This window comes from Emys orbicularis, chromosome 7 (assembly GCF_028017835.1).
Source record: "Emys orbicularis isolate rEmyOrb1 chromosome 7, rEmyOrb1.hap1, whole genome shotgun sequence".
Classification (NCBI taxonomy): domain Eukaryota; kingdom Metazoa; phylum Chordata; order Testudines; family Emydidae; genus Emys; species Emys orbicularis.
In genome coordinates this window covers 127,542,788-127,564,458 of record NC_088689.1, presented here as the reverse complement: position 1 = coordinate 127,564,458, position 21,671 = coordinate 127,542,788, and the positions used below count along the sequence as shown (strand labels likewise).

The 21,671-nt window shown below is 43.0% G+C and overlaps 1 protein-coding gene across 2 annotated transcripts in view; it reads left to right on the top strand.

Moving 5' to 3' along the window:
* PTPRG (protein tyrosine phosphatase receptor type G) overlaps positions 1-21,671 on the top strand; it is a 605,571-nt gene that overhangs the window by 486,603 nt on the left and 97,297 nt on the right. For both annotated transcript variants that reach the window (XM_065407550.1, XM_065407549.1), the window contains exons 9-12: positions 6,035-6,219; positions 8,328-8,436; positions 11,171-11,220; positions 13,917-14,706. In XM_065407550.1, coding sequence (XP_065263622.1) covers positions 6,035-6,219; positions 8,328-8,436; positions 11,171-11,220; positions 13,917-14,706 — 1,134 coding nt within the window. The remainder of the gene's footprint in view (positions 1-6,034; positions 6,220-8,327; positions 8,437-11,170; positions 11,221-13,916; positions 14,707-21,671) is intronic.

The window sequence follows — 21,671 nt, the reverse complement described above, 5'->3', positions numbered from 1 at the left end:
TTCCGAGTTATCAGTGACTCGGTAACAGACAAGTACTCATGTATCTATTGATAGTCATGCGGATAATATGCCACTTAGGATGAGGTAATATTTAGGTTCTAAATTGCAGAGCCATGTGATAAATAAATGTATTCCTCGCCTTGTAGCACTTCACTTGCTCTCTGCCCACTAATCCATCTCCCAGGATTTATTCTAACATACCAAACCTCTGAGCAGCTTCAATGCACTCCCGGTTTTTAAAATCATTTTGATTCAGAAATGTTTCCTTTTCTCCATCCACTTGTGAATTTTCTTCAAAAGTCCCCTTGCCCAAAGACTCCCCATCCTTGCACAGGCAAGATTGAGTTCTTCACCAGCCCTGGCTTTTCTGTGCACAAAAATGTCATGACTTTAACATGCAATATGTCCCAGTTCTGCAGCAATAGAAACAGCAATTTATGCCTTTGGGAAGGAGGAGATTCCCAGCTTCCCAAAAGAGGACACAGTACATCCAGAAATAATGGTGGTGACATTTTTATGCATAGAAAAGCTAACTTAGAACATTTCTAGGTTTTGATGGATCTCTCTGAGCCCTGTCCTGTTGGATTCAGAGTACAAGTAGGCTTGGAAGGATTCAATTTTTATCGTTAAAAGTCTATAACCATCGATTTCGTTGTACACGCACAAACCGACAAAAAAATTTCCATTGATGATGATCCAAATTTACAGACTGGCAAAGTAAGAAAAATGCTGCTTGAGAGCTTATTCGAGTTTGATTTCAGACTATTTGCTTTCTATATTGTGACACGCAAGGTTGACAATTTGTGTTTTAATGGTCATAAAGCTTTAACTTTTTGAATCTCAGCATCTACTGTCATTAAATTGTCTGACCTCCCCATTGTCGGACACACACACCCTAACTTTCCCCAACTGCGAAAAATTTAATTGATAAAAATTGGGGGGGAAAGGCTGAAAACTTAAATCAATAAAAACAAATGCTTAAAAATAAACTTTTATATTATCCGACAAAATTATATTCTTTACAAGAGGAAGCGATACAAGAAATAAACTCAATGCAAGTTTTAAAACATTCCTTAAATAGTTTTTCAGTAATATAGCTAGCGTAAGCAAAATGCACGCTGGTGCAGCGTGTCATAGAAATTTTATCAGAGTAGAACTGCATATGCCTGTGAATAAGGTGCCTATTCCAAACTTCGGCTGCTAAAACCTTTCTAGCACATGGCGTGATCAAGTATGTTATATAAATAGTTAGTCATAGGTATGTCTTACATCAGTGCCTAATTCCTGCTAAACCAAGGGCATCTTCTTTTCTTTCTTTTTTCTTTCTTTTTTTTAACACCTCTCTCAATCAGAGATGCAGAGGAGGGCTGCCATGAGCCTCTGGATTAGGCTCTATGGGAATTGATTGAGTTAGGAAAATCCCATGGAGGTTGCATAGCCAAATACAACGTAGAAATCAAATGAAGGGAGAGATCAGTGTGGAGATGTTACATTAATTTTATTTGTTCCAGACCATTTGAATGCTTTTAATATGAAGGAAATAATTCTCTGTTGTGTGGCTGACCTGGATGGTGCTGGAGATTAAGCATATGACTGTGTTGTGCTTTGCTGTGGCGGTGTGCAAGGGTGCACAGGGTGCAGAACTCCCCCCATGAGTGAAAGGGGAAAGCAGGATCTCTCCATAGTTCAGCGAAAGCTAGGGGAAGGAGGCCAGCCATAAATCTCATTTTTCTCAGTGGGGCCATGATCTGCAGTGCAGAGGCTGTGTCTAGTCCCCAGGAAACCACCACAAATGCTGCCATCAGCTCTAGACGTCAGCTGGGGTTGAACAGTGTTTCAGTTCAGAGCAGCCAAGTGCACTCAGAGCTCCTTCCCTTAGCTCGACCCCCTCTCAGCCTCCCCCTACAGCCGTTTTGCAGAGGACACGGAAGGCAGACACTGTTTCTGTTTGTTCTTGTTGCACCAGCCCAGAGAGGAAGAGATGGTCCAGTTAGGGTAATAGCTGAGAACTTGGAAGACATGACTTTGATTCCTGGCTTCACCACAGACTACCTGTGTGACCTTGGGCACATCACTTAGCCTCCCTGTGCCTCAGTTCCCCTTCTGTAAACTGTGGATAATAACACTGCCTGCCTCCCGGGGTATTGTGAGGGGTGTTGCATTATAGACTGTCAGGAGCTCAAGTACTACTGTGCTGGGAGCCATATTTAAGAGACATTTGTCCTGAAATGAGGACTGGCTGTGGTGGTTTTGTGTTGGAACAATTCCAAGACCTAATACTCTCTTTATCACTGCCTATCATGCTGACCAGTATTGTCTCATTGTTACTTTGCCTTCCCCGTCTGTCTGTCTGTCTCTTGTCTTATACTTAGATTGTAAGATCTCTGGGATGGGACGCATCTTTTCTTCTGTGTCAGTACAGTGCCTAGCACCATGGGGTCCCAGTCCATGACTCGGGCTACGGTAATATAAGTAATAATAATGGCTGAATCTGAAGGAAAGGCATGGTAATATTTTCTCTAAAAACAGCTGAGATCTGTGATTTCAATGTCAAATGGCTTTTTTAAAGAAATCATCAGTTCACTGGCTTGTTTGCTCATTTAGCCTGAACATTTTTTGTTTCTTTTCAATGTATTCTGTTTCAATCCAGAGCAACATACAAACATTTTTTTCTCTCTGCATTTGTATTTGTCCTTCAGCTTTACACTTTGCAAAATCTATGGGGGCTCCTTAGCATCCTAAAATATGGTTTAAAAAAATCCAGAATCTGTGAATATTCTCCTTCCTAAAATGCAAGACACACACAATATGGAAAGGAAAATTGGCTCTCTAGAAAATGCGGATAGCTTTATAAACAGTCAAATCGTTATGTACTTTTTCACTCCTTTCAGACATTTGCTACATTATGTACTGTTCTAATTAAATCATCAAATTGAATTATCAGATCAAATGTTTTTGATTCCATTGTGTCCTGAACAGGTTTGGTTAAATTAATAAACCATATGTTGCATTTTATAAACAAAAAGGGGAAAAAATCCTATTTTTCCCATTCATCAATCCAGAAACCTTCAAAATAGATACTGAATAGAAAATGCTAGTTAGTATGTAATCATAACACATTCTTCCCTTGTGCCTGAGAATAATTGGAACAAAGTCCTATTAAATCATAAACTTTGTGAATATTCTTTACTGTGAAATAGCAGCATTGTGAATTCAGTGTCCTTCTAGCAGGCCAGGGCCCTGATTTTCCAACCATTCTAATGGCTGGATCCAGCAGAGCCTTTTAGAACATGTGTTAGTGAAATCAGTGATGGCATTAGAGCGATTAAAGTCATGCAGTCTGCTTACCTGGATCGGGGTTCAGGTGGAAACAATGGCAGCTCTGTGTACAGTGGCTGCGGGATCCCTGTCAGGCTCTTATGCACAAGTCTCTAAATGATGAGTCAACAAATGCTAAAGGGCCATTACAAGTATTTGGGGCCTGTTGAGCCTGTTGTCCCTTTATTTTATGTCTCATGTGAAGGTTACCGGAGAATTGCTTTTTAAATCAATTCCTGCTGCAGTAAAACAAACTCCAAGGAGGCCTTGATGGGGCTTCTTTGGGACTAACCACTACTTAACTGGACAGTGTGTTGGCTGCTGATTGATACAAGCTCCCAAGATCTGAGCATGCTCCCAGTTCCAGTAGGCTTTGAATTGAATGGAACGATAAAGCAAGTATGGTATTTTGGAGAATAACACTTTTATGGCAAAGGTGTTAATGAAATATTTGTTACGATATATGGAAATAAGTGTTCAGTGTGAAAATCTCCATGGAAAGGGGTGAACATAAAGAGACTTGCCTGTGGAACTGGCTATCACAGCTATGTCTGGACAGTCGTTAAGGGGATTGTGTGGCTTAAGTGCTCTCTTTTTCTCTGGATGGGAACTAAATAGCCCCATTGGATACTGGATAGAGTCAAACCTACCGGAGGTTCTTGTGTTGCAGAAAAACTGCAGAAAGGGGAAGTTAATGCGTAGGCCCCCACCTAAACCAGCCCACACTTAGTAGACGGAACGTGAGCCCCATGCAGCCTGTAGGGCTAAGTGTTGAAAGAACAGGGCACCAGTAGGAGAGAGGAACAGGTAGTATGCTCAGAGGAGAAAGACAGAGGCCAAGGGTGAGAGAGAAGAATTCTTGGGAACAGTGACTTAGTGGTGTCCTAACTGGGGTTTCTGGAAATGGCATCGGTGCAGTTTTGGCCACCTCCGTTCAAAGTAATCAGAACATTTGTAAATAGGCAAATTACACTTGAAACTGCCACGAGTTTGACTTGCCAGTTTTTTCTGTAGGGGGAAAGTCTACTGCTACACATCAATTGCTTCACAAACGTGTCTCAAAAAGACAACAAGGTTCTGTTCTCTCATTTTGCACCCGTTCGTTATAAAATGAGGGTGACAAATGCATGGGATACATTTAACAGGGCCATCCCACTGGAAGTACTGGAGATGCACATGTTTATCCATTTGCAGCACGTTTTTATTTATAAACCAGGGGTGTTTGGTAATGCAGCAGCACACGACATGGCCAGACAGGAAACCCAGCTCTGGAAATAGACTTCGTTTTCTCTTCAATGCAGCTGCGACTCTTCAGGAGTCAAATGTTTGTATGTGTACATGCAGGGAGCAAACTTAAGGCAGGTGTGGGGAGGATAATATTGGAAACAGTGCACAGGCTTAGTGGCCTGGGTGACACCCTGAGCCTTTCCTGTCAGCAAAGACCAGATCCTTAGTCCCTGCTGAGTGGATTGAGGTACCACAGCATGCAATTCTTTGTGGCTCAAGGGTTATATTTGGAAAGAGGGTGTGAGAATCTGTCCTGAATTATATATTTTAATCACGACCCTTTTCAAGCTTGGAAAAATATATAGCCCTTATAGCGGGAGACCAGTATGTACTTTATAGATAGCATATGAGTGCCATCTAGTGTTCTCCATTAGTATGCCTTTAAATTTCAGTTATTAGACAAATATTTTCTTGAGCCAGTCTGAATGGGCTGAGTTCTTTAATGCATAGCGCATACGCTGGATCAGTGCCCATACTCAGTCCTCTTCTTTTGTAGGCAGCTGAAATAACTAGCAGTTTAGCTCAAGCCAGGCCATTCCTAGGGTTTCCCTCCTGGACATTCCCTCCCCCACCCCCCAAGTCCTAGCACACTCTGGCCAGAGAGCAACTTCCACCTTCTTTATAGCCGAGGCGGGATTAGAAAGCCACAGCTTCCAGAGCGAGGCAGCAGGAGTCAGTCGACAGTTCCACACAGCGTTCCTCCCAGAAACCTGCTAGGAAGCGTCAGCCAAAGAGCTAGGTGCCCGGTTACCGACATGCCCTTTCTTCCTTTTGTGACATTTGAATGACAAACAAGGTCTGTGTTTCCCTGCAAAGCAGGTGAAGAAGAGTATAAAATACCCGTAGTTTATTATGCACTAGTGGGCATAAAAAAGAAACCATAGAGTGTCCCAGTAATAACTCTTAGCTCTGATATAGGGCATTGCATTTTCAAAGTGCTTTGCAACCATTAGCCAATTCTCCCTGCATCGTGTGAGGCAGGGAAGAATTATTGCTCCCATTTTAGGCATCAGGCAATTGTAATACAGGAAAGTTGCACAGGGAAATTAAGACCCAAAGGTTTAAAAGGGCACTGAGCACTTTTGGGTGTGCAGAACTCTCAACGTGCGGAGGGTGAGAGATGTAGGCACATGCGGGGAGTGAAGATTTTGTGCTCATTTGTAAAATAAATAATTGGCCCTAAGCAACTTGCCCAAGGCCACAGACATAATGGGCCCTATTGTCTGTTATCTCTTTCCTGCACTTGGCACAGGAAAGCAACTGGAAGTGGTTTAAATCCCATTGGTTTCAATGTAAAATAGAGTAAAATATTACAGAGCTTGTGTAAGTGTGTCAAAAATCTGGCTTTTTAATGTTATATGCAATTATTCTCCTATTTGGTTTCTCTCTGTTCTTCAGGAGAGCTTCATATCTGATCCCTTTTGTTTAGTTTGCAGTACTCCCCCGGTCAACATGAAAGTGCAGCCTGTGAACAGAACAGCCTTGCTAGTAACTTGGAACCAACCAGAGATCATCTACCACCCTCCCATTATGAACTACATGATCTCCTACAGCTGGACTAAAAATGAAGATGAAAAAGAGAAGACTTTCACCAAGGACAGTGACAAGGACCTGGTAAAACTACAGCATCAGCAATTGACCTTAGTCTTAAGCTAGCCTTATACTATACTTTCCTCAGTAGGAGAAGGTGGGGTACGAAAGCATTTGTTCTGTTTAAATGAACGGTTAGTTTTTTAAATTGCAATGGATTGCTTTTCACACATTCAGTGCTAGTTGAATTCTACATAGCACATCGCCCAGTATACTAGAGTGTTAATTTATCGTTCACATGGTGGGCACAAAGGGAAATGGGTAGGCAGGTATTTTTTTTTATATACTGCTGTTGAAAACTACCTGGGTTGGGAACTAGCTCCACTCACTCTGAAAAGCTTTTTGGCTTATGTGCAACTCACTGGTTTCACAGTAAGGACTGATCATGCAAAATCTATTACTGGACCAGTGCTTCCCACTGTGCATAGCCCATTGAAGACTATTGGGATGTCCCTGGTAGTGTTTGCAAGATCAGGGCCTGGGAGCTGGGGATGCATTGGCCCAGGCTGCAGTATTAAAAAGGAAGTGTGCCATAGATTTCTCTGCTGATGAGATAATAGAGGGAAGGTCAGAACAGTTTAGGTGAATGTGGAAATACCAATCCACCAGCTCCATTTAAGATTGGATCTGTTTGTCATTCTTGTCCAAGTGGAAGCAAATACTGTAATAGTCTTTAACATTCTTTGCATATAAAATCAAAGTTATATATTCAAGTTTGAAAGGCCTCCGTTTATTGTTAATCAAAGGAAGTCTCTGGAATAAGGAAATCAGTAATTGTATATGCACATGAAAATGCAGCCGCGCTGAGAGAAATTCCTAATGACTGTTATTTTTTTTCAAATACGCAGTCCTCTGGGCCCATTCAATCAGTTATAGAATAATACTTCTCTTATTCCTTCAGATGAAGATTCTTTTACTTCATTTCCATTTATATTTTCAATTTCCCCACTAGACATTGTTATCTAGGTCACATTAGGGAGTGATGTACTTCATGAAATCAGAGAGGAATCTATTGAAAGACACTCAAGGTTATGAAGGTTGTGATGTATTGTAACCTCTCTCTTGTCATAACGTCACATGCTTAAGGGAGATTTTTTCCATCAGTAATGAGGATGGAGTACGTTAAACAGCAGGAACAATTTGGGCACAAATACAGTGTCTTTTTTTTATATAAAAATAACAAAATCTGCAGGAAATTCAATGAAGTGATAGCTTGAAGTAAATGGCAATGAACCCAGCTCTGGAAAAGGGGGTTGGAGGTAAAGGATTCAGCCAAAGTTTAGATTAGGGCCAAGAGAGAGGGGCTTGGCAGAAAAACATCCTTTGACAGTGAAATATAATTTACTGTCAACGTACTTGTACTGTGGCAGAGGGAATTGGGAAGTCCAATTGCTTGAGACATTTGAAACTAGACTAGAAGATAGCGCACTGGCCTTGCAAATGACCCACGCTGATACTCAGTGCAGTTATCTTCCTCTGCTGCAAGGCCCAGAGAGGAGCAATTGCTGGCAAAAAGGGGACCGATGAGCACTCTGAGCGTGCATGAATGGCTGGGTAGCCAGGCAGCATCTCCAGAGAATCCAGGTGCCTATTCAAATACTCACATTGTAACAGTGATGGTGGGCTGGAAGGTGATGCCCAGCCCAGGGCAGTGTGGGGGCAAATTGCCCCAATCAACCCTGCTGTTCATTGCAGAGTAAAGCACCTGGCCTAGGTACTGTGGTGGTTGGTAGCTCTATGTTCATATCCGGGTTGATGGGAAACACCCTTTTCTCCCCCACCACATTTTTTTATTTTAATTTTTAAAAGATCAAGTAACTTGTTGGCAGTTTTTTGAGCAGTGAGGAGCAGCAAACATGTATGTTAGGGTGGTAGCTAATGCATCATGGGTGAAATTCTCCCCTGTGCAGAGGTAGCGCAAGGTCTGTGCACCACTTAAGTCCCGCTAAAGTCCAGCAGCTTACGTAATGCATGGGCCAGCAGCTGGACCTCTGCCCAAGAGTTAATGTTGCCCTCTAGAAATGGTCTTGTCTACATGTTCTATGTTAGCACAGTGCTCTATATTGTACAAATTGATCATGGAGAGCCCTTTGGGGGGGAAAATCTGAATAATATCTATTTCTTTTAAACAGAAAGCCATCATTAGCCATGTCTCACCTGACATCCTTTATCTGTTCAGAGTTCAAGCAGTTTGCCGAAATGATATGCGTAGTGACTTTAGCCAGACAATGCTCTTTCAAGGTAAAATATATGTGTGTATATATATATATATCTGGTTAAAATTATGTGATTTTTTTTTCCTGCTTAGCATTCTTTTGCTGACCAAAATGTGTACATGGAATACTATTACAAGGGGTCTGGGTGTTATAAACGGTGCTAATTTCCAACTCTGATCAGCTGAGGTTAGCAGAACATTCATTCAAAAGAGAAGGGCTCATTGGCAGACTCTTCTCAGTGATAGGTTTTCAGCTCCTGTAATTACTTCCCATCTCCCGCTGAGTGATCCTTTAGAACCTGGATCTGATGATCTCCAGCGCATATAGCAAGTCCCTTTTATTAGTCCAGGTTTTCCAGGAGAAGGCTATGAGAATCCTTTGTTGGTCTTGTACCAATTTGTTCGTTTTATTTTGTTTAATTAGTATGTTTAAATTTTGTATCTGAGTTTAGAGCATGCCTTTTAGAAATCTGACTGAATATAAATATATGTAACCTTATTTGAAATCAGCCTTTCGCTACCTAATTTAAAAAATAAATCAAAGGTCGCATAGCCCACTGATGTGGACCATAAGAATTACTGTAGCTGTAATCCGCGTGTAGCAAGGATTAGGTCTGGTTAGTGTCTGTATGGGATGAAGGAAGGCCCAATCTTACCACGACAACAGTGTGCACAAATTCTTACTCCTGAACACAGTCTCATTGATTACCAAAACAAAGATATTTTAACTCACTGATATAAATTGTGTGTCACACTCTCATCTCTCATCCATTTCCGCTTCAATGACTCTGAGTAGTGTGATAAGTCGGAGACCAGGAATACAACTTATTGATAAAAATTATAAATCCTAGTCCTAAGAAAAAGCAAAGAGTTAAATTACTTGAGTCAGAAGTTATCCATTAAATTAACAGAGACATTTTTAAGGGTGACCTTTGGAGAAATATGGGGGGTTCAAACATAGTTAATCTGATAATCCTCAACAGCTGAAACTGTCTATGAAAATTCAGGCAATGGACACGATTCATTTCTCAGATCCACAAGGTGCCGATTTTGCCTCTGGTCCTAGGGGGACCAGACAGCAACTATGAAAAATGGGGACGGGGGTGGGGGATAATAGGCGCCTATATAAGACAGAGCCCCGAATATCGGGACTGTCTCTATAAAATCAGGATATCTGGTCATCCCACTTCCAGTATTATGTTCTCATTGCAAGTGCCTCATTATCTATCACCAGTGTGGAGGGGGAGGTTCTATCATATCTAATATCTAATAAATGTATGCTGTACACTTCTATCAGATCTAATAAATGTATGCTGTACACTTCACTGTGGTATCTGAGCGCCTGGATCTGTGGGGAGAGTTTCGATCTTTGTTTTAAGTGCCCAACAGGATCAGAAGTTTGTGTACTGGGGACCTTTCATCTCAGCTCTTTAAGCTAAGGGCGAAAGGGACTGAACCACTGAAACGTGACCATGATACTCATTTGATTATAGGCAAAAGAGCCTTCCCAATTACACTAAGAGATATATAATGGAGGCTACACACACACCAGTATGGCAATGGCAGACGTTGATGTGTTTCCCTCCTTAGCCATTCCCCCTCCCCCCTCCAAAAAAGTAGGGCAAGTTCTTCCAGTTTTACACTGGCTCCAGAATCTAAATTTTAAAATAACTCCTCAAAAGGTATCATCACACTATATCTTGCTGGTTGGAATTGTTTGGCTGTTTATGCTCATGCTAGCCTGCGTTCTTCTAGAAGTTTAAGCTGATAGAAACTCAGATTGGTGGTGTGTATATGTGTGTGTGGGGGGGAAGGGGGAACAGTACATTGGGATGGTTAATATGTAATTTAATTTGTCTAGCAGATTATTACAATTTATATTTCCTTCACCCTTTACAAACTAGTAATTATAAATAAATAAGACAAAAAGAAAAACCCTGTTTTGTGATGGCTGGCAGTGTTTTAAAGTATTTTATTAAAGTTTTATTTTGAAACATTGCTCACTCACATACACACTCCAAACAAACGATAAACACGTACCTAATTACAAACAATACACAGCATGTGGCATGACAGATGAACCTGAAATACATTTCTCCCCCACTGTCACAAAAAACAACTTGAGGGATATATAATTGCTTACGACAAACCCAATTCCTTAACTTTAGCCAGTCTAATATTAATTCTGAATACCAGGGACTAGAATCTGATTTCATTTATATCAGCCTAAATTGAGATGAACACAGCTGTAATATGTTTTAAGGTCAGTAGACATTATGATCGTTTAGTCCGACCTGCTGCATAACTGGGCCATAGATTTTCACCTAACTTGTGGGTGAGTAAGAACATATATTTTATGGCTCAGTAGGCAAAGGCCAACATTTTCAAAGCCAAGTGGTTAATATAAGGCTTGTAAATCCATATTTAGGCACTAATATGGATTTAGATGAGTAACTTCAGGCACCTTACCTTGAAAATCTTGGCCTGACTCTCAGTTTACACAGGAGTAATTGGGACCAGAATTTGGATTTGGTTGTACATATCAGGCCACTTCAGACATTTTTTACTGGTCTGTGGTTACCATCTTATACACCAGCCACTGTTTCCTCTATAGTAATCCCTAGGCACACTCAGTAGCAGTGGCTCTCAAGATTTTGAAATTTTTAGATGCCTTTAATTTCTGAGAAATTATTTAGCAAGAATAACTGCATTTTTTCAGCTTCATAACCCACATAAAAATTATCCTTCTTTGTTTCCCAGCTAACACTACTCGAATATTCGAGGGGACCAGAATTGTTAAAACAGGAGTGGTAAGTAGTGGACATAAATCAGTGCAGCAAATTTAAAAGCAGTTGTAAATTGTGCCATAATACCCACCAGGTGGCAGCATAATGTTGTAAATCTACTGCAGTGATTTGGGAGGGTGTTACTTTATTTAAATCCTGAGCAAAAGCTTTAATAGCCTGTTTCCACACATGGAATAGCTTTATAGCTTCATGATTCTGTAAGCTTTCTTTGGAGAGAAAATATGTAATCCTAATGATGACTAAGAATATGCTTAATTTCTTTCAATAATTAAATGAACAGAGAGGTTCATGCAGTAGGAGCCAGGCAATGTTTTGGCATATGGCATCTGCAGTCTTCCAATGCCGTGGAAATATCTACTTTTGTGTAAATTAGGCCTTAGCAAATTATTTATTTTAATTCTTTATTTCATGTTACTTGAGGCTGTAAGTATTAACTAAGGTGAACTTTCAACAGCTCTTCTAATTTCATATTCCAAAATCCAGAAAGTGCAATAAGCGAATATATTTTACACCATTTAAAAATGCCCAGTTTTAGTTCTGAAAGAACATAGTTATGTTCAGTGCTGTAATGTCAATCACATTTATGGAATTCATATTAGAGAACGTAGGCTAAGTGCTTTATTTCTGGTTTCACTCAGTCCCATTCTGAATGGTAATACCCCAGTAACACAGGCCTCGAACAAGAATGATTAAAACATTTTTCACGGATAATGTAGAGATGTACAAAATCTGCTGCCAACTTTTACTTCTTCGGCCCAGCTCTGAGACTAACGGCGAATGCCAGAGAAAAGCACATTTCTCAAAGCTATAGAGGTTCAGATTGATAAGCATCCAGAAGTTCAGATGCTTATTTAAAGTTTGAGCTCAAGATCTCAGAAGAACAGGCTCTCCCTTGAGATCTCCAGTTCTTTGTGATTGCAGCTGGGTCAGAAAGAACATGAGAGCAGTCTTTCTTGTTTTGCTGCAGCATTTCAACTTCCTGGCCTGGCTGAAAACAGGAATAGCAAGGGGATGCAGAGTATTATGACTAAATGTACTAAGCTTTTAAAACTCTAAAAATATTTGGGGTTGTAGACATTTTATGGGTTGGGTGAAGGTTCAGATCAGTGCCTATGTTTCCCATGTTAGCTGTCCCTCATAAATGCATTTGCAGCATAACCTCCACTTTATTTTTGTTGATTGAACTGGTAACATGAAGCGTAAGTGCAGCATGGTCTAGTGGCCTGAGCACAGAACTAAATTCTAATCCCGGCTCTTCCACAGAATTATTCTGTGTCTTTGGACAAATCAGTGAACGTCAGTGTCTTTAGGATGATCACCACTACAGGCAGCCACGGTAACAGCGAAATTCATCTAATGGTTTTCAAACGTTTAGCCAGGTTTTATTCTGGATAGATCGTGTGTGTACAAAGTTGATCGTTTTAGGGTTGCTGATCATCTTGCAGTACAGCCCGAGTAGCTGCAATTCTGGGTCACAATTCAGCCCCTGCTTCCCCCTAGCTGCATTGGAGAAATAAACTGTGCCAGCCCTTTTCCTGCTACAGCTTTCTGCCCTCCGCCGCTCTGAGTTGAGAAGGCAGAGTGCTTTGGGCAGGATGGTAAGTGCTTTGGGCAGGTGATGACTAAGGGCTGGTGATGGTGGTAGCCAGCTCAGGGCAATAAGGAGGCCCTGCATGCCCTCGTACTGCCCTGTGTGGTGCACAGCCAGGGTCTCAGTTGAGATCTTTTGAAGGACGATGATGCCAAACTGTGCCGTAGTGCCAAACCTTAGCAGAATAACGCCAACCTGTGCAGGGTAACGAACAAAATTAGGAAATAATAGGAACTGAGACCCCAATCCTGCAATCAGATCTGTATGGAAGGACCCCAGGACTCTGTGAGAGCAAGGGATGCCCCATGTTTGGATCCGATTGCAGGAACTGGGCCCATTATTACAAAATTAGGGGCATTATAGTAGCTGCTGCAACACAGCTTTTATTTTAAGGTAAAATGTACATGATTTCACATTTTAAACATTTTTTAGTCTATGGTTTAGAGAATTGGCATAGTGAAAGTCATTAAACTTTTAAAAAATATACTCCCTCCCCCCCTCCCAAAAAAGAAATATTCTTCAAACGTCACTAAGGAAGGGGAGAGGTCGAGTATAAACCGAAGATAAGAGTAATGAGATATTGCTATAATTGTTGTTTGGAAATGGCAAATGCAAGAACTTTTACTCCTCTTGGGAATGTCTACACTGCAGTCAGAGGTGTCACTGCAGCTGGTGTAGACATAACTCGAGATCACTTTAATCTAGCTAGATCAAAGCGAGCTCAAGTAACAGTAGCAGTGAAGCCGTGGCACGGCTGCTCAGGTACCTACCCAGGGTCCCACATGGGGTTGTACAGTATGTGTACATCAAAACTAATCCGAGTATGTGTACGTGGTCTGTGATCACACCTGAATGCATTGTAGACATAATCTGTGTCATTTGCCTTGTGACTTTTTAATGCTCGTGCTTGTGCTATTTCTGGGTAGATTTGACTCCAGTTTGTATAAATATACTTGTCTCATTTGAACAGAATAATGGGCAGAATGGAGTGTTTGGAAAGAAAAAGAAAACAAAAGGAAAAAAGAGCCGAGGTAGCATATCAGTGACCCCTACTGACACTCTCTCTGGTGTGTTTTCTTCCCTTGTCCCCTCTGGTGATCTCTTCAAGCCTACAGCTTCTCCTGCTTCTTCAGCTGACATGGCTCCCATCAGTTCTGGATCTTCTACCTGGACTTCTTCTGGTCTTCCTTTCTCCTTTGTTTCAATGGCAACTGGAATGGGACCTTCATCCAGTGGAAGCCAAGCAACAGTGGCCTCCGTGGTGACCAGCACATTGCTTGCCGGCCTTGGGTTTAGTGGTGGCGGTATTTCCTCCTTTCCTAGCACTGTGTGGCCAGCCCGCCTTCCTAGTGCTGCTTCTACCAGCAAACAGTCAGTTAGGCCGGTGCTTACAACTCCTGAGGCTTTATCTTCCCCAGGACCGGACAGTGATTCCGCTCTGACGAAAGACAATGAAGGAGCAGAGGAAGGAGAAAAGGATGAGAAGAGTGAAAGTGAGGATGGCGAAAGGGAACATGATGAAGAGGGAGAAAAGGATTCGGAAAAGAAAGAGAAGAGTGCAGTGACAGAGGCTGCCGAGGTACAAAATAACACTGAGACCACACTAACGACCATTTCCCCTAATAGAACTGTAGAGGAGGAAGGAAATAAAACCATACCTGGTCAAGAGCAAAACATTTTCCCAACAGATAAGAGTCCTGAAGAAGAGAGGGTTACTGAATCAGACACTCAGCCCCAACCTGTCCCCTCCACCCAAGTGCCACCAGCATTCACAAATGAACATTATGTAGGGCAAATCCCAAAGGGACCAGAGACAACATCAAGAAAAGCTTTTCCCAACGACCGCAGGTTTCCAGAGGAAAATCCATCCGATAACAGATTCATCACCATTAACCCAGGTGAGTGATCCTGGGGGAGGGATGAGTGGGAGTTGTGTTTACTGCCTTGTTTCAGATTCCATTGAAAAAGCTATAGGGACCAGATTTCTCACTGACTGACACCCCACACGATCCCATTAGCAGCAATAGGGTAAATCAGTGCAGGACTCAGCCCACAAATGATGTTAGAATTCTGGGGGTGGGGTGGGGGGGAAATACCCAGGGGAGGGAGGTTATTGTGTTAGGAAATTACCCAGCCTCCAATTAAAAACGTGTGCTTCGAGCTGAAAAATGAAGTTTGGCAAGAAATTAGCCTCCAATATGGTTGGCTGCTTTTAGGAGTTTTGTTGTTAGAAATTAATATAGCTAACTATAACTGTGAAATTATCTTTGAACAATGGCCGCTGTGTCTTATGCATATCTGTTTTTCATAAGACGTTTGTGACATATGTATACAGTTATTTTATTTATGCGTAAGGCTTTCACTGCTTAGCTCCAGCATATCTGGCTGGCTTCTTTCTCACCACGCACTCACAGGCCTCAATCCTCAAGCCTGATCCACATAGATGGTCCTTTATATTTCACAGAGTCCATGGAAGTTAAGGGGGTTCTGCACTGGTAGTGTCACGTGGATCCAATTACAGGGTTTACCTTGGTCTCCCTCTGAGGTTTTAATGAGATGACTGTCTGAGTGACTGTAAGATGATGTATGTTTGTTTGGTTTTTTTAAAAAATCACTGTTTATTTTTCAGAACTATAGTATGTTTAGTAATTTTGTTTTTCCAGCAAAGCTGTTGTGGAGTTAGAATACTGTGAAAAAGCATCTTAAATATTTATTTCTCTTTTACATTTATAAAGATTAAAATCCAGACCTTTTATGCTAAGTTACAGCTCAGAATCAATTTTCACGGCTAAATTTTAAAAAATCAAAGCCCCCAATCCTTAATGATGTTTGTTATAGAAATGCTGATCCGACTCTAATGCTGCGACTCAGAACTGTTCTTCAAGAAAACAGATTAGCAGCAGTGGAGCGGTCATGCTCTAACCTCGGTTTTGCTGACATTTTTTATGCAGACTCTGCTGATTTTCTAGCTTTCTTTCTTCTACTCCATGGTCCCACATGGTGGTTTTCTTCAAAGTCAGCTCTTCCCACCATACATGCTTTAAAACACTTGCGTAGGCAGCCTGCGAGACCCACCTTACCATGTCTGCTTTTTGTCGGGATAAGCATGTGCGCTCTGGCTTTTGCAATGTTGAGTCAGAGGTCAAGGTCGTAAGAATTGGGCATAGTGGAATCTCACTTCGAGCCCACCTGGCTTGCTCTGTGAAGGCAAATCTGCCTCTAGAATAGAGGTATTGGGTTCTTCCCTCCCCTGCTTAGCAGTACCTAATGTCCTGATTTCCTCGAATGTCCAAATTTCATGTCCTTTGTGCAAGCTCTAGCAAAGAGCCTGATGGCTTACTGCCAGTGTAATGTAAATGAGAGAGGAAATGGACAGATGGCTCCGATGTCCATCAGAGGACATATGGTTTATTATCACATTAGTTTTTCTCGGGTGTGAGTAAGGGGGGGTTAAGAAAAGATGGGACCCATTGCAGAGTGTGAGGAAGGTGAGAAAACGCTAATGCACAGCCATATTTTATTATGGATAGGACTCACTAGTCTGACATGGCTTGCTCCCACTCTGTCTGACACACGGAGAGCCCATATGCCTCGAGGAATCTCTGGAGGGAGGAAAGGAAGTAGCCCAGGAGCAGTCCAGGGAGTCCGGCATGGCTTGTGCTAATCAGTTATCAGGTCTGTGGGCATTGTTCACTTGGAAGTTGGCTGTGGGCTATCTGGAAAGACAGAACATGTAATGGATCTTCCTGGAGACCTGAGAAAAGGACAGTCAGCCTATAGAAGTCACAGCCAATATGGTTCTAGGTTTTTCTATGCTGGCGTGAGGGAAGTGACATCTTGGGATCAGCTGTGTCCTTCATGTTCTGGCTCAGGATATCTATAAGGAGAAGTGTGTGAGTCAGACTTTAGAGCCAAAGTCTCCAGAGGAAGTTTTAGCCAGAGGAAGTGATGAGTGACAAAGTTTCCTGCCATCTCCCAGGCCGGAATCTTAATTGTCTCTCTGGTGGCATCACATACAAATTTGTTCAAGAACAGGGGGTGGTCTAGCTTCTTTTCAACTTCAGAGGCAGATGGTGTTAAGCTCCTAGGTCTTGAATCTGCAGAAGAGGAAACATGAAGGTGAACCTTGAGGGACATGCAGAGACCTTTAAGGGCCAATTCACACCATTTTCCTAAGTTAGAGTCCCCTTTTCTGCCCCTGGGCTCTGAGGGGGAAATGTTAGTCTCTAATAGACCAGAGGATTTGTCACAAACCTAGTGACCATTGAATCAATCTTTGGGAAGGACCAACACTTTTTTGCTGTGTCTTGAGGGAGTTTTGCAATGTTTGTCATAGCCCTGAGGGATGGAAGACTTAGAATCTGGATCCCTTTATATATCTGTGTATCTTGGCTGAGAGGAAAAGGCTTATCCTTCAGCGTCTCCTCAGTGAAGTCCTCCTTCATGTCATCATGTGAACCTTTGTCCCAGTGGCCCCTTCAGGGACTGCAGAGGCCACTGGTTGCTCACTAAGGGCAAGTTCCCCAGGAATTTGTTCAGTACGTTCAGATAATTGAAATTGAAATGGCTGAGGAAGCCTGGCTCTTTCAAGCCAGAAGAGGAAAGGGAGAGAGCTCCCCTCCCTCTCAGGGAGAGATTCTGCACCTTTGGAAGCTTTCCTTTTTTTAATCCTGATTTCCACATAGAGCACACAGAGGGTCGGGGTGAGGAATGGGAGGGGAGTCAGAGGCCGAAGAGGCAATGCCTAGCTGCGGGTGAGGGAAGAAGGGTAACCACGCGAGTGGGAAGGGCGCTGGACTCCTGAGCACCCTGCCCTACTGTGAAAGAATCTCGGGATCAATCCCCTCCAGGAGACAGTGCTGTGCTACCTCGGGGAGGTGTGGCGGCGGGGGGGGGGGAGACCTTTGGCAACTGAATACCGGGTTTTTTGGCTTTTGTTTTTGAGCGAGGGCCTGAGAGGAAAGTCCCTTGCTGCTCCTGTGAGGGGAAAGTGGCGCATTGGGAATTATGGCATCCCCCAGCCTCAGGGTGGGGAACTCTTGCATGAACTTTCCCGCATCAAAGGTGGGGGCTGAGTGCACCAGGGTTTCAGCACAGTAGCCTCCTTACAGCACTGCTCTGCCCTTTTCTGGAGGAGGAGGGTCATAAGCACCGCAGTGCCAGGGGAGGGGAGATAATTTCCCCCTTACTCTACAACCCGCTACACTCTGACTGGGGTGAGGAAACTTTGCACTTAGCGAGGGCGGGAGAGGGAAGTTTCCCAGGCGCTGGGTTCCATAGGCGTGCACGGGGTGTGCCCAGGCACACCCTAATGCCCGCGGCCCGGATTTCCCCCCGTGGTGCCGCGTGCGCTCTCAGAAGCGGCTGGCACACGGAACCACGTCCCTGGAGCCCCGGGGGGCAGAAGGCTCCATGCGTTGCTCCAGGCACCGCCCCCCGCAGCTCCCATTGTCCGGGAACGGGGAACCGCAGCCAATGGGAGCTTCGGGGGAGGTACCTGGAGGCGCGGCAAGGGCAGCGCGCGGAGCCCTGTGCCGCCCCGCCCCCCCCCGCCAGGGGCCGCGCAGGAACGTGGTGAGCGTTCATGGGGCCAGGGCGGGCAGGCAGGGAGCGCGCCGCTGCAGGTAAGCCCGAACCCCTCCTGCACCCCAACCACCTGCCCTAAGCCCCCTGTCTGCACCCCAACTCCCTGCCCTGAGCCCCCTGCCTGCACCTTGCACCCCTCCTGCACTCCAATCCCCTGCCTGCACCCCGCACCCCCCCTGCCCTGAGCCCCCTGCCTGCACCCCGCACCCTTCCTGCACCCCAACCCCCTGTCCTGAGCCCCCTGCTGCACCCTGCACCAACATGCACCCCAACTCCATGCCCTAAGCCCCCTGCCTGCACCTCACACCCCTGCTGCACCCCAATCCCCATGCACTCCAACTCCCTGCCCTGAGCCCACATTGCACCCCGCACCCCTCCTGTACCCCAATCCCCTGCCCTGAGCCCCCTGCTGCACCTGCACCCCAACTCCCTGCCCTGAGCCCCCTGTCGCACCCTGCACCCCAACCCCTTGCTCTGAGCCCCCTCCTGCACACCGCACCCCTCCCAAACTCCGCTCTCCCACCCACACCCCAACCTTTATGATGTTCACCTTTAAAAAAATAAAATAAAATAAAATAAAATTCCCTGGGTGCACACCCTAATGAAATGTGCTACGCACGTCTATGGTCTAGGCTGTGGAATGGACTCCCACTGAGGAGAAGTATGACCATGGAACTGACCACTCCCAGCACTAAATGCAAACTCAACTTAGTTGTCCCTCAATTATGTCTTCAAGTACACATCTCAATACACAACACACCCATTCACTCCCAAAACGCTACTCAGATGCCCTAAAACTCTCTCTTTTATTCTCTTGATCCTGGCAACCCCTTCATTCATGCAAAGAGACTGGTCCTTTGCTCATGCATGTGGTTGTCTTCAGTGAGACTCCTGGCATGAGCAAACACTCCTGTCACAGCTAATGGTTTGCAGGCCTTAAGTGGCTTTTGCAACATTGAGATAAACATGTCATTAGATCAAAGTTTGTGAAACTTAGCATCCTTAGGTGGCTAGTGTGGAAGGAAGTATCTTAAAGCATTGCTGAGAACTAGTACGGGTGAAAAACATGTGCAAAGCACTCCCAAGATGTGCAAAAAGGAAAGTTTGTGCAGTTGATTATGGTCTCTAGAGGACAAAGCAGCTTTTTTTGGATACTTCATTTCTACAGTGAACCAGAAAAGCCAAATTCGCTGTCAAGTTATTTTGATGGGGTTTTTGAGTGGAAAATTGTATCATTTTAAAGAGTAGAACATTGTTTTATAACCATGTACACTTCCAAAATTAATTATAGGGAATCAAATTAGCAGTGCGTAAGGAGATAACTGAAAGGGGAAGCCCAGCTGACTAGAGGGAGAATAGGAACACGTGAGAAATTATGGGGAAAGAGAAGCCAATTAGTACAGGAAGGCTCATTTTCTTTCAGCGCTTATTTCACACGCACATATACATACCTTTCCTGAGGCCATGTCATTATTTTCTGAATGGCATTGGCCCCCTCGTCTGGTGTTATTGGCCAATGTTAATGGTTCCTTCTGCTACTGAGTGCTTGCTCACATGCTCCTGTTTCAGTTTTTTGCTCATCCCTCTCTATTGTGTTTTTTGCCTAATTGTATCTTGATCTGCAACTGTAAAATACACAGCTGTTCAGAATTCTTCAGGATTTTTTAAATCTGGAAATTAGAAGTGATATTCTGCACAAAAAAGCACGATTCAGTCTTAACATGTAATTGCTGATATTAACCAACAGAACTTTGATTTGCCATGTTGGAAGCGTCAACAAATACTATTTGATACAAGATAATGTATTCACTTTTCACCTCCGTCATCAACAAATTTAACGTATTTCCAGTTGATGCTTTAAACTGGGTCATGAGCATAGCTTGAAAACAATATAGATCTAGACCCTGACCCTTTGATAGGAACTCCTCCATATTCCCTACGGGGTTACAAAGCTTCACACAAGTTTGCTCACAAGAGGGCTTTATAGTGAGATCATGTTATGCATTCTAAACCTTATTTAGTCTCAATATAGGACTTCAGTGCTTTGGTTTTCAGAACAATCTTCACCGGGGCTGAGGTTACAAAAGCCTTTTGGGGATAATCTCATTAGGATAATTAAACATCTGTGTAATTCTCTTTCTCCATATGTGCAAGAATTATTAAGTTGTATTTTCATGTGACTCTTGAGCTGTTTTGCGTGGCAAATTGTAGAAGCATACAGTAATAGGGTTTGAATGCTGTTAAATGGAAGTACTGGATTACACGAGGAGATCTTATTCAGAAGAACAGTGTGAATCCTGATTACTTGACATTATGGTTATGGGTCATCAACATCAGTTTATTAAATAATGAAATGGCATATTTAAGTGTTATAGCAGTCAATAGGAATGAGCACTGAAGAAATGCCTATAAATAAATAAGTAAAAAATTTTTGGCATGATGACATTTTTAAAAACATTTTTAAAACTTCTCACATTTCCACACTTAGAATGACTGACATTATCTCTGAGTGCTATTAACTGACCGTTCTGTATCAGCTTGTAGTCTCGTTTACTCAAAGGAATGACTGACAATTGCCTTTCATTTGAATGAGTGGATGATATGAGACAGCTCTGCTCGGACAATGACATTTTGTTGGATTCAGAACATATCTATTGTCTTGGTTATCTGTATGTAAAATTATATGACAAACAGAACTTTGTCTCTGCGATGGAGGTTTATGCGGTGTCAAGGGATGATAAAGGGGAAGTTTCAGCAAGGCATAGGTAAGGTAGGTAATATATTACCAGCAACTATTGCTTATTGTGACAAGTGGCATTACTTTTGGAGAATAAACATTTTTATATTCTCAGGGAGAAAGCTTTAGAGACTAGAATTTTCTGACTGTAGGATTTCTTTCTCCCATTGACCTTTGTCAATAAATCCCCATGCCAAAGCACCCTTTGTTGTTCTCTCTCTCTCCAATTTCCTGTGCCAGGTCCTGAAATAGATGAAAGTGCTGAATAAGTGTTTCTCAAGAAAGTGATTGTTATGGATACCTACACCCTTCCGCACACTGAGAAGTGGATTTTGAACTGCCTGAGCTCATGTTGTGTAGGACTTCCTGAAGCAGATATGCTATTATAGTTTTTATTCCTTCCTACTGGGATGAATTCCAAGCCAGTAAAAGGCAAACTGAATTAATTCAACAATGACATATGCCACTGGAAACTGTTTACATTTCTTAGCAAAATTGGAGTTTCCTCGTCCATGTTTTTTTTTTTATGCTGAAGTAAGG